This window comes from Helobdella robusta (assembly GCF_000326865.2).
Source record: "Helobdella robusta unplaced genomic scaffold HELROscaffold_1, whole genome shotgun sequence".
NCBI lineage: Eukaryota > Metazoa > Annelida > Clitellata > Rhynchobdellida > Glossiphoniidae > Helobdella > Helobdella robusta.
In genome coordinates this window covers 12,460,058-12,476,452 of record NW_008703570.1, presented here as the reverse complement: position 1 = coordinate 12,476,452, position 16,395 = coordinate 12,460,058, and the positions used below count along the sequence as shown (strand labels likewise).

The window sequence follows — 16,395 nt, the reverse complement described above, 5'->3', positions numbered from 1 at the left end:
TTTTGTCCAAATTACTATCAAAAAAAGTTAAACAAAACCTCACAAAATTATTTATTTATTGCAAAAAATATTAAATAAAATGAGTATTTTTTATTAAATTGGTGAATGAGAAAATACCAGCAAAATGAATTATTGGGTTAACTAAAAAATAGCGGGAAAAGATTTAAAAATTTGAATTTTAAAATTTAAACTGACTGCTGACGCACAATGCAATTTTCAAGCGCGTAATATATTTAATAAGTTAGACTTTAATTTCTTTAAATCAACAGTAAAGCTTTTTAAATCAATTCAAAGTTTTAATCTTTTTAATTATTGCTATGAATTATGAGTGAAGTGGTGATATAAGAAGAGAAATTGATAAAAGAATGTAGCTAGATTTTAGGACTGACGTTCGTCCAACCATCTTCTCTCCTCTCGGCAACATGTGCTGATCTGGTTGGTTCAATAAATATTAATTTATTCATTTTTACTTATTACAATATCGATAAGAAACTAAAAATTTATCATTGGAAGCTACAGCACTGGTGCTGGAAATATAGGGATCTTTGAAGTTATAAGATTGGTGTCTGTGTGAACGAACGTTAAAGATTACGATAGTACGTTCGTCGCAAATGCATTTGTTTGAGAAATTTTTTAGTTGGAAATGCCATCAATATTTTTGCTATTTTTCGTCAAATTGGTGCAGCTAGCAATGCCCACATGCTCGCCACCAGAAACTGCTGATATATGCGTTCTACTCCTTGGGGAATGCTGCTTGGTTGGCGAGCTGTTTTAGCACGAAACTTGGAACTTCCAAGTTTGCGAACGATCTTAAATTGTAGCTAGAAGAATTTTGATGCTAAATTGTAGCTAGAAGAATTTTAGGACTATAGAATTTGTAAAATTTTAAACATTATTAACTGGGCAACAAATGAAGCATTCAACAAATTTCAGCTTGAAAGAGTTTGCAGATTTTGTTTACAGCGTATGACTGTTAAGCAGTTGTAATTAGTAAATGTTTACAAATGTTAGGAGACTACTGCAAAATTTTTATTTTTTAAGGATACATTTGAAGATATAAACTGTGGAAACTTATACTGAGCTTTTATATTTTGTAACTTGATCGACCTAAGGGAACGACCTAACATCCACAAACACGCATCTAACCAGAACTGATCTTTCGAAATTGGTAGGCAGCTTCAAATCCCTCGCCATCGTACACGTCGTCAGATCTGTAAGTTCAAAATGTGCGCGTGATTCAAAACATGGATCATCGTTACCATCACGTTATCACTTCTTCATCATTTTCTCCAATTTTTAAATCAATTTTCCCGTTTCAATGAATATAATGCACACGTGCGTGTTTGATGTGTGCGTGGACGTGTATGTGTCGGGTGCGCGTCTATGTGTACGCAGTACATGTAAGTATGTATGGGGGTATATGTACGCAAAACGTGTGAGCTGAGCAGTATGCGTGTTTATAGGTGTGCTTGGCTGTGTTTGTGTGACGCAATTTCCCTTAGCAGAGTAGGAGAAAAAATGTGATGCAAAGATTAGGAAGCATTTGGGAAGGCGCATTAGGCTTAAAATATATGTTAAGAAGGGAAAAATGTGTTTGCGTGTGTGGATGTGTGAGTGAAGGAGAGATAAAGAAAATAATATGAAAAGCGTGAAAGAAATAAGAAATAGAAATAAACCACAAAAAGGACAAACAAAATGGAAAAATTACGCTTATGAATCATGAAATAATATGCCCTAGAACGTAAAACAGTCTGTATTTATATGAAAATTGTTGAGAAAATATGGAGGAAAGATGACAAAAAATACTATAAAAAATAAAACCGACTTGAAGGTGACCCTAAAAAAATTTCCGTCACTGGAGATCTCTTTCCTCTTGCTGACAACATCCGTTCCACACAACCTGTCCATCTTCCTGTCCACCAGAGGAATGTTGAAGTTCGAAAGCTCCACATAGTCACTCTGCGTTCCATCCTTACAACTGCGTGCGTATGTGTGTATGCGTGTGCATGCATGTATGAACGCATGTGTTGTGTATGTGTACTTAAGTGTGCGCCTCTATGCGTGTAAATAGAAGAAATGCGCTTTTCGTATACAAAATTTATGCGTATAATTCAGAAAAATGTCTCTAGAAACTGTTGAATATTAGTACGGGCATGCAGGCCTATGCATGTTTAGATGTATAGCTCCAATAGATCTAAATACGATCTTAGCATAATTAGCCAAACATTTTTATATGATTAGCCAGATACTGTCACGTTCATTTCTTACACTCGCTACGTTCCCTTACTACGTCTGCGTTCTGCAGCATTTTAAAGGCATGATCTATATTTTATTAGGAGATTTTTTAAGCTTTTTTAGCCATTTTTAAGAAAACTGATTGCTGATACAAAGGTTGACTGAATACATCAAACATTCAAGCATAACAATAATATTAATAACAACCACAACAAATGATAATAACAGTAATAATAACTCCACGGAAAAAGCAAGAACTTTGCAGACGCATGTGCATTTATAACAAAAACGACAAGAGACAGGCGCAATTTATTTATTGCCTCAAAAACGCCTCTTATTCCTATTCTACAAAAGAACAAAAAACGCATTGCCATCATCTTACGATACAATTTATATAGCGCAGAATAGCAGCTTACACAAAGGCTACTAATATTTCACAAATGTTTAGTTTCTTTTAATTTTCATGTTTAGCTTAAAACTGAATAAATTTATAAATTTCAAAAAAATGTAAATAACATTTTTAAAGTTTAAATCAACAACATCAATCAGAGACATGATATTTTCCTGTTTATGTTAAAAAATCTTACCTAAATTATACCGAATAAATAATGATAAATGTTAAATTAATACATGTATTAAAAATTAAACTGTTTCAAAAAAACTTTCATTTCAAGTTTGGTTATTTAATCATTCAACAGCTAGTAAATTAACTGAACAACTTAACTACTGGTCAGTCATTCTAACAAACTTAAAAGTCGTTTAAATAACGCTATGTGTATGTTTCAATTCAAACTCAGAGTATTTTGAATTATTTCGAAAATTTTAGATACATTTGTTTCAGATTTGTTCTTTTAACTTCGCCGCTGGTGGAAAAATATTCTGCAAGCAGCATTTTACCCGCAATTATGTTACCATGGTCTAAAAATACCAACCAACCAAAAAATCCAACTAATATCAATCAACTAACCCAACTCACACAATCAACTTAACTTACTTGGAATGCCCTTCAACATCAAAATATTTGAAAGAGATATATATCCTTTCATGTTGGCTCCCGTGGAAGATGTAGTGGCATTCCGTGTTGCGTGGGTAGTATCCGGGATAGTTGGGAGATGAAAATGTACCGTTGTTTCCCTGGCTGCTGAAGTATTCGAACATACACTCTGCATATGTTTGTGTTATATATATATTATTATTATTTATTATATATATATATTATATATATATATATATATATTATATATGTATATATATGCGTGTGCTAATGCTAAAACAAAAGCTTAGCTTGGAAACTGGAAACTGAAATTTTTTTTTCGATTTTTGAAAGATTTCACTCCTCCTTTTGGTTATTCAGCCTTTCATCGGCGTGTGTTTGTTGTGAAAAGAAATTAAAAATTCAAATTTGGAAATAGAAAGTAATTTTGCATGCATGTGGGTTGGGTGTGGGACGAGAGCCGTCAAACCAATGCTTTCCGATGAAATTATTGAATGTACGCTCGCCTGAGTTCGATTTAATTTATTCACATACGTTTGTAAAGAGTTTTTATACAAAAAAGGTGAAAAAATGGATCTAAATGTAGCTATTTTAAATAATAAATAAATATATCTTTATTTTATTAAATTATTATTATTATTGTTGACTTGCATAACCATCAACCTAATTTATTGAAACAGTTTTATTGGTAAACTGTTCATTAAGGCCGTGTCAACGAAACCACAACGCGTCTGTATCACCATTAACTTTCCATAACGCCCGAAGAGTAAAGCGCTACATAATTGTTATTGCACTCAAACGTCATAGCGCAATGTATACAATGTATTTCTCGCGACCGATGATTTTATTCTAATTAACTTCAGTTTGAAGGTAACGAATGCAGTTCATGTGCTTTTGCTATTTGTTTACTTAGATTGATGTGTTACTTTCGTTTTATTTACTTCTTATTTTTCAAAAAATTCATACTCTGGCAGGCAGACGCCGGATCAATTACCTACTAACATGCAAACAGCCGATAAAAAATATTTTAAAGTGAAGTGAACATACGAAAATAATGCAGGTAAAGTAATGAAAATGACGTAGTCACGTTGGCTGCTTATGTTCATGTTGTCATCTCACACCTTTTGCCAATTTTTTACATTTTGATTTTATTTGAAAACGGAAGCTTAGAGACCAAAAGCGAGTTTGTGGTGCCGCCGAAACTAGAATAATCAAAATTTAAACAATTATATTTTATAAAATATGGTTGCTCATTTTTCAAGTTACCTTAATTATAATTATTGTTACCTTTCTTATGAGTATTGTTACGTTACTTTTAAGTTAAAAGTATTGTTGCGTTACTTATACTTATAAGTAACTTACTTGCGTTTATATTGTTAAGTTATTACCATATTATTGTTACTAATTATTGTAACAAGAGTATGAATTTTACGAGTTTAAAATTTTAAAATGACGTCTGGTCATGGTCCGGTGTTTTTAAAAATAATTGTATATAATATTTAGAATACAATCGCGGTAATACACGCATATACTGCGACGCAGTAACATATAGCGTGTAATTATATTTTATTATCTAGCATAAAACGCAATCATGGAATGTATGCATAAATTTGATTACTGTGAAATGTGTTTGTGTGTGCGTGTGTGTGCGTGTGTGTGTGTGTGTCGTCGTTGGACAAATTGCATGCTAAACTTGTTCTATTTTGGCTACTAACTTATATTGGGCTGGTTCTTGTTCTGTATTCCTGTCGTTATGCCGAAATCTGATGAGTTGTTGTTTTGTTACTTGTCTGAGTTTTGAATGGTGGGTGTAAACATTTTCTAGTAATTTGTGTAATAAGTTTCAATAGTAAACTTGGATAATACTCAATTTTTAATTTAAAAAGAGTGACATACCTATTAATTTTTCGGGACATAAAATTAATTTCTCAAAAAATCAATGACAAATTTGGGAAAATTGTGGCAAAGATCATCTATAACAAAACGAAAATAATATATAAGTTAGATAAACATCTGGAGATGGTAGTAGGTAGTGATCGAAATGCACAAGGCATCGAGCGCAAGAGTGTATGATGCGTTGGCTTGGGCGTATTCCCGTACGCTGCATGCGTAGTATTTGTTGATTTCCTCTGAGAATTTTTGAGAAGTGAACCAATAAATAAATGAATAAATAAACAAACAAATGTATGTATGGATGAATGAATGAATGAATGAATAAAATGAATAAACTTAAAAGGTAATTTCAAAAAGTGGACCAAAACGAACTTGTGACGAATTTGTAGTTGGCACTGAAGGCTGGTCCTAAAATTTTGGTGCTACTCCTCTTCACGTACTCGAGTTCCATGGTGTTGTCGGTGGACATGAACTTGAGGAAAGTCCGATTGCCGCAGACGTTCGTCAGCTCCTGTTTCGACCTGCCTACAAACACGTGGACCTTTATGAAGTCACCTGTTTCGCATTGGCTTCGTTAGGGGTGTGGTGTTTGGTGTTCAGTTAGTTCGTCTATCCGTTAATTATTATTTATTTATTCAGTCGTTCATTCACCCATTCATTCGCTAAATCATTCATTCATTTGGCTAACCAATCATTTTAATCCCAAAAATTATAAAAATTGTATCAAAACGTTCTAACTTGACGGTATCGTGTTCAGTGTCGTCCCATCCAAGACTGACGTTGTTCAGGGTCAGCTGTACCCTCTGGTCTGCCACACCCTCAAAAGTGTAAACCACCTTGACATTCGTGGTAATGATTATGATGATTATTATTGTCATTATTATCATTATGATGGTGGTGGTTATTATTATTAAGATGACGAAATAATTGATTTGCTGGTGAGGAAAATGATGGTAACGTCTTACATGAATCTAATAAAAAACCACTAGCTTCACTTCACCAGCTCCACATTCTAAAGTATCGAATTGTATGTAGTGCGTGTTCAGTAAAACTTGATGGTAATTATTCGGCTGATTCAAGATGATATATCTATCTATAACCATTACCAAATTATAAACTTTTGCGCTCAGAAGATTGACTACTACGTGAATCTAGTAAAGAACTATTAACTGAATTCAGTATATTAGCGCCACATTCCAAAAATAAACGAACTTCAGTGATTATTCTGTAATACACAATGACAACTATTCGCTCGATTCAAGATACTATACATACATACATACATATATATATATATATATATATATATATATATATATATATATATATATATATATATATATATATATATATATATCTTAATGACGTCGAGATTTCCGTCACCAAATTGAACATTTTCATGCCCGGCAGATTGAGTGCTCCATGAATCTTTTAAAACCTTCCAGCCTAATTTTCAATACCAGCGCCACATTGTGCCTTGAACATAATGATTTGTTGCTTATTACGTCAATTGTTGGTAGAAGATATTTTACTAAAAACCGAGTTTTACTAAATTTTTATATAAAAGCTTCTCATAACGCTGCCCCCCGTAAATCCGCCACTGAGTGATGGGTGTATGTATGTATGCATGCATGCTTGTGTGTATGTATGTATGTATGAAAGAGATAACTCGCATATCAATACAATTGCATTGTAAATTTTAAGACCACCAGACCACTTTTTGACGAAACGAAATCATGTAGATCGTATTTTTGTCACGGCGGACAACCTTGTTAAAAATATAATTATATTAATATAATTTTCTACGCCCTCCCCACCATCATTACATTTTAAACGGGAAATGTCGGTAACGCGAGTAGAAGCAGCAGCTTCAGAGGCGATCGTATATATGGAAGCAACGTGTGGCGCACAAGTGCTCTGCGTGTACACATTTGTGCGTACGAATGTGTGCGTTTGCTGTGTACATAAACGTTGTACATATCATTTTTAGGCGTACTGTCCATGTCTGAATTTTGCTGGCTTCGTGTACAACTGTTGTACGTTGTGTCGTCTTGGGTAGTTTGTTTGTTTGTATGTATGCATGCATGCATGTATGTATGCATGCATGTATGTGTGTATGTATGTATGTATGTATGTATGTATGTATGTATGTATGTATGTATGTATGTATGTATGTATGTATGTATGTATGCATGCATGCTTGTGTGTATGTATGTATGTATGAAAGAGATAACTCGCATATCAATACAATTGCATTGTAAATTTTAAGACCACCAGACCACTTTTTGACGAAACAAAACTAAGTTTAATACAAAGAATCACCCGAATTTTAAGCAAAAATGAGTAGATGCTCATCAATCAACGATTGCTAGAATGCACAAAGGTGTGACCAAACAGAATGACTATGACCATACGTACATGCAAATGCGCCGCATATACATTAAAATACAAAAATACCTAAATACGCCAGTTGAAAATACACAAAATCAACATTTTCATACAAAATTTTTTTTATTATTCTTTAAAATGATTTAATACAAACGGAAAGGTACTAATGTATACACAATCAAATAGACGTACAACATACAAAAATAATATGAAAGCTACAATTACAAAATTCAAAACACAAAAACGAGACACAAAAGTACGAAATTCAGAACATACAAACATCGCAAACATACATACAAAACATACAAACAAATTAAAAAACATACAATCAAAAAAAACAACAAAAAATAAGAAAATACAAAAAGATACAAATACCTTAACGTCACTGGTACATGTTTTCGTAAAAACGGGGACAGTTAGATGCCCCTCCAAGCCATCAAAACTGATATGGGTCTTCGAACGATAGGGCGGGTCACAACCTGGTGATGATGATGATGGGAAGATGAAGGTGATGGTGATGATAATGATGTTGTTGATGTCGATGATTACGGTGGTGATGATTATGTTTTTGTTGATTTCAATAGTGATGAGGACGATGATGATGAAGATGATTGCTGTGATGGTTAAGTTTTGTTGTTGTTGATATAACGATGATGATGGTGTGTAGTAGTAATGATGGCGATTATGATGATGAGGATGTTGTTGTTGTTGTTGTTGTTAATGAGTATGATGATGTGCTAATGATGATGATAGTTGTTTATTCCTGACGTCATTACAAAAAAAATATTTAAAAAAATCGTTTAAAAATTTTCAAATAAAATTCTCGCTAACCACCGTCGTCAGACGTGTCGACAAGCAACACTAATAAACTCAAGCCGCAAACCACGGCGATATTAACATTAGTTAACTCTTCGATCATCGACTTGACCCTTTCGAAACTGAGGGTCATCTTGTGCTGTCCAACTCAACAAACGTTGCCTAACAACTGCCAATAATAACTTATAACCATTTTTTTTTGTTTTACATTACGTAAATTGCATAGATGTGTTGAAGTTAACTGTTAAATAGAGATGGATTGATATGAATAAACTGACTGGCGTATGTTTTATGTATATATTACGTTTATATGTGTATGTATATGTGTATGTTTGTATTTAAAGCAATAAAATTTTAGTAGTGGCAGTTGTAGCAGCAGTAGTGGTAGTAGTAGCTGCAGTAGTAGTAGTAGTGGTGGTAGTAGTAGTAGCCGCAGCAGTAAATAGTAAAAGTAATAATACTATTTATAGGAAACGAATATAGGAAGCAGTAGCAAAAATTTGTTTTCAGCAGGCGAAGCTGAGTTAATCACTCTCCAACAGAACAAAAACGACTTTTTTTCAATTTGTCATCCAGTATTTTTTCCAATTTGTAGGGAGAAAACTTCAGAAAACCAACATTTTGTTCTGGTAATTTCTGCAAATGTTGAGTTACTGCGATGTATTTGGCGACTCAACTCGGACGCTAACAACGTTATAAACTAATCTACGAACGAGTGCGTATGCATGATATCTATTGTATGTCTCTGTTGTATGTCTCTGTTGTATGTATCTGTTGTATGTCTCTGTTGTATGTATCAGTCGTATGTATCTGTCGTATGTATTTGTACCAGATATCGATGTTTAAATTCTTTGTATATTTTCATGTATTTTTTTTATTTCGCGTTAAAAATATTTTTATGTAAAAAAAAACCTCTTGTCTTAAACGTGTTCTTAACGTATAAACCTCCTTAAGTCATTCTTCTGCCTGCATGTATTGCAGCACATATAAGGGGACAAATGCATACATTCATAAAAAACATGTATAACACGCATATGTATATTCATATACAAGTACACACATATACATACATACGTATATACATAAATAAATGCATGAATACATATATACATAAATAAATACATACCTACATAAGAACATACATATACACACAACATATAAATTCTTATATATATAATATTACAGAGCATACATTCTTTGATATACTAGATACCTAAATCCTTGTACACAGGGATAGCGATGCGGAATGATGCTCTGTGTGTTTGCACGCATGTTTATGTGTGCTTGTACATATGTGAGTCTGTCTCGTATGAATGTACGTCTGTATGTATGTATGTATGTATGTATGTATGTATGTATGTATGTATGTATGTATGTATGTATGTATGTATGTATGTATGTATGTATGTATGTATGTATGTATGTATGTATGTATGTATGTATGTATGTATGTATGTATGTATGTATGTATGTATGTATGTATGTATGTATGTATGTATGTATGTATGTATGTATGTATGTATGTATGTATGTATGTATGTATGTATGAAAACCAAATCAGCGATGAGTGACAATAAACAGTCAAACATCTGAAAAAATCGGTTAACAATTGATATCTCGTTATTCGCTCACGTCGGCGTTTAATTGAACATTTTCGGTAACACAGACGCGCAAAAACCTTTGCAGCAAACAAGATATATGATTCATGGCGAAAAATAGCTCTCTGCTGTCGCCGGACCTGCCACTTATCATTTTGCAAAACTTTTTAAAAAATATTGAAGTGTTGTTGTCCATCGGGCCAAGAACCTCGATGCAAACAGGTAAAAAATCCATCGAGGGCAGGGCACCTTCATATTTTTTAAACTTTTCATCCGATGCCCTGGTTGCGGCCAAACCACTTTCTTTGCTGGTTAAGTGCACGTACCGTTCCGCTAATGTGCCCGGAACGGTTACGTCCCACGCCAGGCATCTACCGGCTCTCCAAGGAATCAACGTGCAGCCATCCGGACGTTTTCCATCCAACGCGGAAATTCCCGAGGGCTCTTTAAGAACGGGTATTGAAGCCTTGGAGAAAAGCCGACAGATGTAATCATTTAATGCGGAATGGCGCAACTGACGACCTCCACCTAAACGACAGACCAGGCCGTGGTGACCGAGTTCGTTAGCTTCCGCACCGCACCTACACAGATATTTATGGTGGACCGTTAAACCCAGACGAAAACCAATGGCCATCCTGACCGTCTCATCATCCAGTCGGGTACCCACCGATGAGTTGGGCCAGGATCTCAACCAACCGCAGCTCGCGTCGCTTGACGCGGCCAGCAGACGAGCCGAAGTTGCATCGTCGGGACTAGAGGACAACAAAAACCTAAAAGTTGTTTTGTATGCCTCTTCCAGCAACCGAGCTTGAAAATGTTTTGCTCGGTTGGGTGATGCTGTTGGGGTACCAAGATTCGTGAAAGATTGCCGGAGCAGGGCAGACTGCAGGTCGAGCGTGGCAGCGGCAGATGATTTGTAAACAATAGGTGCCAGCTGGACCACGCTTAACAACCCCAGTCCCCCAAACCGAACCGGCAACTGGGCCTGAGACCAGCCCCTGTCTGTCAACTCAACATTGCATAGGGCTGACAAAGCTGACCTCAGGGCGCCATCGAATCCGCCCAAAATAGATGCATCAACCGATAAGGATGTACGAAGGAAATACATCAATCTAGGCAAACTAAGGGCGTTGCGGACGATGGTCAGCGCGTCGTGGACCGGAAGATGAGACACTCGGTTGAGGGCGAATTTCAGCTCTGCGAGTTTTTTTATTAAAAAAAGTGTTTTGAAACTCACCCTCCATCAATGGGGTGCCCAAGAAGCTCAATGATGCCTCAGACACTAAGGGCACTTCCGCCAGTGTCTGTGGCATTTCAAAAGAGTCGTTTGCGTACAATTCGCATTTTTTAATATTAAGCTCAAGCCCAATGATGGAGGCATTGTCTTTTAAAGACAGGAAATCAGTAGCTAAAATTGAACCCTCGGCGGCCAAACTGATATTGTCCAGGTAGCCGCAAACGAATTTTGAAAGAGATTTTTCCAACACCGGGTGTAGGGTCAGAGCAAACAACATCGGCCCCAAAGGGTCACCCTGTTGCACCCCCTCGGACGATTCCATCACCCAGGTGTTATAACCAAGAGAAGAGATTCGGCCATATGCGGAGTGGCAGTAATTGTAAATTTGGGGACAGAGCCGTTTGACTGCCTCCAGCATCGAATCTCTCCTCAGGGTATTAAAGGCATTCCTGAAGTCAATTTTTAAAAAACCCCATTTATCGGGTAAGTCCAGAACCAATTTACGGGCCGCATGTACGGCCGCCTCTGCTCCTCCTTTCACCCCAACGCCCAGTTGAATTGGGTAAAGTTTTGCCTTGGTTTCTTCCAACACCAAGATCAGAGCACATTTGCTGGCCAACCTTCTCCAAAAGTTACCGACCACAATAGGTCTAACTCCCCCATCTTTTTTTTTCAACGCTATCAAACGACCCCCGAAAAAGAAACGGCTGGCGGCGGATGGGCACGCGCCAGATAAAATTATATTTATAAACTGTGTTAGGGAGCTTACAAACTCGTCAATGGGCAGAGGGCCTGAAATTAAATCTTTAATGTGCTGGGGCCTTAGGCAGTCAAGGCCTCCAGACGAACCATTCCCAAATGACTTCAGGGCTGACAACACCTGGGTGGGTGAAACGCAACCATTTACGGTTTCCGGTGCAGGAAAGACTCGCCTGTCCGATGGTGACCTGGGGTGGATGGCGTTGAGTCTAACCAATGTCTCAGGCGAGTCCCCCGCCAGACCCTCGGGAGAGCAAACAAGCCTGACAGCCGCCGAAAGATTGCCCTGTTCTATGCGGGCGATTGCGGTTTGAATCCAACTGTTTGGATTGTTTTTTCGTAGTTTTATTGTATTGTCGATTTCAAAGCCAGCCGCAATAGACTCAACCTCCAATGTAGAGTAATCTGCCAATCGTTTGTTAACATGATTACCCTGGTTGAATCTTCGACCCCCTCTGGCAGGCTTTTTGAGGATATATGGAAAAAAACAATGAAGCCTGTACCAGTGAGTTGGGTCGCAAGGTTCATTACAAATTGCCGCCATGAGGGACATCAATTCTTTTATTACTTTTTCCCTACATGGTTTCGGCACATGATCAATAACCGGGGTTTTTCTCAAGGCGGCCGTCAGTCTGTCAAAAAAAGCGTTAAGGTCAGTTCCCATGGGAGCCTCCGTGACCGAAGCTGATGTACGTGCGGCTTCGCGACCCTCGTTGACAGGTGCAGCGCGGGGAGCCAAACCCGAAGGTACTGTAGACCCGGCCGATGGTTGGTCGACCGCTTTCATAGACCCAGGACATTCTTGACCCTTCTCTTTCCGTCCGTGCCGGTGTAATTTCCCGTCCGGTCTTAATTTATAGTGGTTGAAACAAAAAGTGCATTTGTGTAAAACCGGAGCCATAAATAAATATAAAATTATAGGTAAAATACTAATAAAACTGCAAACATTGTTAAAACTTTAAACCAAAAAATAAAAATTAAAACAAAAATATTGCAAGGATGGTGTACATAAATGAAAAACGGAAAGCTAGTATTGTATACTATTTAATATTCCTGAGTTTAAAAAAAAAATTTTGGAAACGAAATAAAATTTGATAAAACCCACCAAACCACCATAAAATATCCAAAAAGCAAAAAGAAACAGTCCAAAACGTTAAAACCAATTTTACTAACCAAAAAATTAGTCAAAACTAAAAACTAAAATCCCTAAAACCTTTAAAAACGCGAAATGTTACCAGCAAAATATTTCAAGTCGGCCGGACCGTGTTGAGCTAGCGAGATGTATGTATGTATGTATGTATGTATGTATGTATGTATGTGTGTGTGTGTGTGTGTGTGTGTATGTATGTATGTATGTATGTATGTATGTGTGTATGTATGTTTGTGGATATTTTTGCATACAAACACGCATGTATGCAATGCGTATACAAAATCTTTCACGCACGTGTGAGGCGTGCAAATATATACAAATATTTTTTTTTACAGATTTGTATGTTTTTTTTGTATATTTTTTACATTTGTATCTTTAAGATGAACATGCATTCGCGCGCTTAACATGAATGGGAAATGATATTCTCAAGAAACATCCATCCCATTTTTTGAGCTTGTTTGTATGCGCCGTTGTCTGTGTATGTGTCTGTGTGTGTGTCTAAGTGTGTTTGTCTGTATGTGTGTGAAAAATACGTTTATATGCTTGTGTTTATTAATGTGTGTGTATATGAACAATGTTCATGCGCATGCCTGTAAATAACTCTGCAAATTTTTGTCTGCGTTTGTTTATGTATGTAAATGTATATGTGTGAATATGTGAGAGTGTGCAAATGTGTAAGTGTAATTGTATCCCTGTTTGTGTTTGTTTGTGTGTGTCTGTATGTGTGTGAATATGTATGTGTGTGTGTCTGTGTCTATATGTGCGTGTGTGTGTGAATGTTTAAACGTTTTTTCGCATTTTGAATGGAGAGAGCATCTCAAAAAGAGTTGTGGAGAATAATACAACTTCCCACGGGTAGCATAGGCAATACAAGTCGGAGACAAAGAAGGTAATGAAAGAGAGAGAGAGAGAGAGAGAGAGAGAGAGAGAGAAAAAAGAGAAAGAGTAATAATGGAATAAATGAATGAATGAGTGAATTAATGAAAAAAATGGATCTAGAAATTTGATTGATAGTTTGTAGAAAAGTTTGTTAAGGCCAAAAGAGGAAAAAAGAAAAATAAAAAATAGGTGGCGGTTGAGAAGATCTATATGAAAAAATTGAGAAGATGTAAATATGTAAATAGATAGAACGAAGGAAGAAAAGAGAGAGAGAGAGAGAGATAAAAAGAAAGAGAGAGTGAGTGAGAGAAGCAGAGTAAGGGAGAAAAAAATATTTACAATTTAAACTACATAAGAATTAAAAATGTTAAAAAATGAAAGAATGACAATAATAAAGAAAAAAAGAAAGTAATACAAAAAAGTGTGTTTGTGTGAGAGAGAGAAAGAGAGACAGAGAGAGAGAGAGAGAGAGAGGAGAGAGAGAGAGAGAGAGAGAGAGAGAGAGAGAGAGAGTGAGAGAGGGAGAAAGAGATATAGGACAATATCTTGTCACCTAATGTGTTACTGACAATTCGTTTTTATTCCAAACTCTTCATTATTAATCAACTAGCATTGCTGCTGCAACAACAAATATAATTACTACTATAACTACTTCAACTACTACTACTGCTGCTGCTACTACTACTATTACTGTTGCTGCTACTACTACTACTGCTGTTGTTGTTGCTGCTACTGCTGCTACTACTACTATTACTGTTGCTGCTACTACTACTACTGCTGTTGTTGTTGTTGCTGCTGCTGCTACTACCATTACTACTACAAGTACTATTTGGTGGAAAATAACTATTTTAAATTAATATTTTATCGTAAAATCAAATAATGACACCATTATCATTTTTTAGGCTTAATGACCGTTAATATTTTTGACGAAATTTTTGAAAATATGACGTCATTAAACGGAAATGGAGTCTGCTCTAATGCTGTCATCATCATTCGTCATCGTCACCATTGTTCGCGTCATCATTTTAATGTCATCATTATTTTAATGTCGCCACCAGTTTAATGTCATCACCATTTTGATGTCAACATTTTTTTAGTTTTCCTACTCTAACGTTTACATCATCACAATCAACATCCTCACCATCATAATCACCACAACTACATCATCATCGTCGTCACCACAACTACATCATCACCATCATCACCACAACTACATCATCATCACCACAACTACACCATCATCATCATCACCACAACATCATCATCATCATCATCACAACTTCATCACCATCATCAAAATTCTTCCGTTCATTCCAGCCAGCAACGCAATACAGAGTTGCTTATCATCATCATCACCTTCTTCATCATTAGCATCATCATCATCGTTGTCGTCATCATCGTTACCATATCACTTTTGAAAATCGTAATTAAATTATCATAAACGCCTCTTCATCATCATTATTTTAATCATCGTCAACGTTATGTTTATTATCATCATAATCATCATCATCATCATCATCACCATCATCATCAACATCATCATCATCATCGTCATAATCAAAACTTTATATTCTAGGAATCATTATCATTTTACATGACGTAATTTATTTATTATCATCGTAGGTAGGTAACCGTCATCGTCATCACAACCATCGTCATCATCATTACCGACGTCATCATCTATATCATCATCATCAGCACCTGTGACTTTTTAAGATGTTAAAATAATTTTTTCACATTTAAAGACTTCCGTTACTGAATTCATGAAGGCAGTCATTATGACGTCATCATCACCATCATCATCCATGCTCTAAACAAATTTTAAAATGGAGCATTCGAAATAAACAACAATATAGAGAGTCAGTGGAAAAAATTGATGTTTTGAGTGGAAATTTAGACAACAGGTTTAATTGTAGGGAAACTCTAGCAAACGAGTGGGTACGGGGACATAACCGGTTTCGATTGCAAAGGAAATCCCCGCCTGTTGCGTGCAATGAATGTGATAAGATGATTTGTTTCATGATCAATGATTGATATGGTGATTGGTGGTTTTCTATCTATATGGTTTTACTTGTATTTAGGTTTTTTTCATTTTAATTACTTCGGATAGCGAAAATTCTGAAACAATAGTTTGCATGAAATTTAAATTCAATTTTTTTCGTTTTCTTATCAGCTTAATTGAAAGTTTAACTAACAATTTTAGTCAAAAATTTTAATGTTAAGGTCATTACATATATATGAAATATATAATGTAATATAATATAATATAATGTTATATTCTTTATATAGGTCATTATTTTAATATTAAATTATTGATTAATTAATTTTCTAATAAATTATTAGAATTAACTTTTAACCATTATTGGCGCATCGCCACTTTGACGTGTTTTCGGTTTTTTAGCCGATTAAAAGTTAAAATTGCCGAATTATTTAATTGTCACAAAAA

At 35.7% G+C, this 16,395-nt stretch overlaps 2 protein-coding genes across 2 annotated transcripts; both read right to left on the bottom strand.

Moving 5' to 3' along the window:
• Positions 1 to 40: 40 nt before the first annotated feature.
• Positions 41 to 9,209, bottom strand: HELRODRAFT_188109 (hypothetical protein). Its single transcript, XM_009011583.1, has 9 exons — positions 8,342 to 9,209; positions 7,886 to 7,989; positions 5,861 to 5,958; positions 5,495 to 5,691; positions 4,945 to 4,992; positions 3,230 to 3,398; positions 1,826 to 1,978; positions 1,147 to 1,211; positions 41 to 432 (listed from the first exon to the last, which is right to left on the bottom strand). Exons 1-9 carry the CDS (start codon positions 8,457 to 8,459, stop codon positions 323 to 325), a joined length of 1,062 nt encoding a protein of 353 aa, XP_009009831.1. The 5' UTR covers positions 8,460 to 9,209; the 3' UTR covers positions 41 to 322.
• A 322-nt stretch (positions 9,210 to 9,531) lies between these two features.
• HELRODRAFT_159719 (hypothetical protein) lies at positions 9,532 to 12,821 on the bottom strand (the record flags this gene model as incomplete). The annotated part of the gene is made up of 4 exons (XM_009011582.1): positions 9,532 to 9,580; positions 10,005 to 10,390; positions 10,940 to 11,121; positions 11,852 to 12,821. The coding sequence occupies 4 exons, from the start codon at positions 12,819 to 12,821 to the stop codon at positions 9,532 to 9,534; spliced, it is 1,587 nt and encodes a 528-aa protein (XP_009009830.1).
• Positions 12,822 to 16,395: the final 3,574 nt, after the last annotated feature.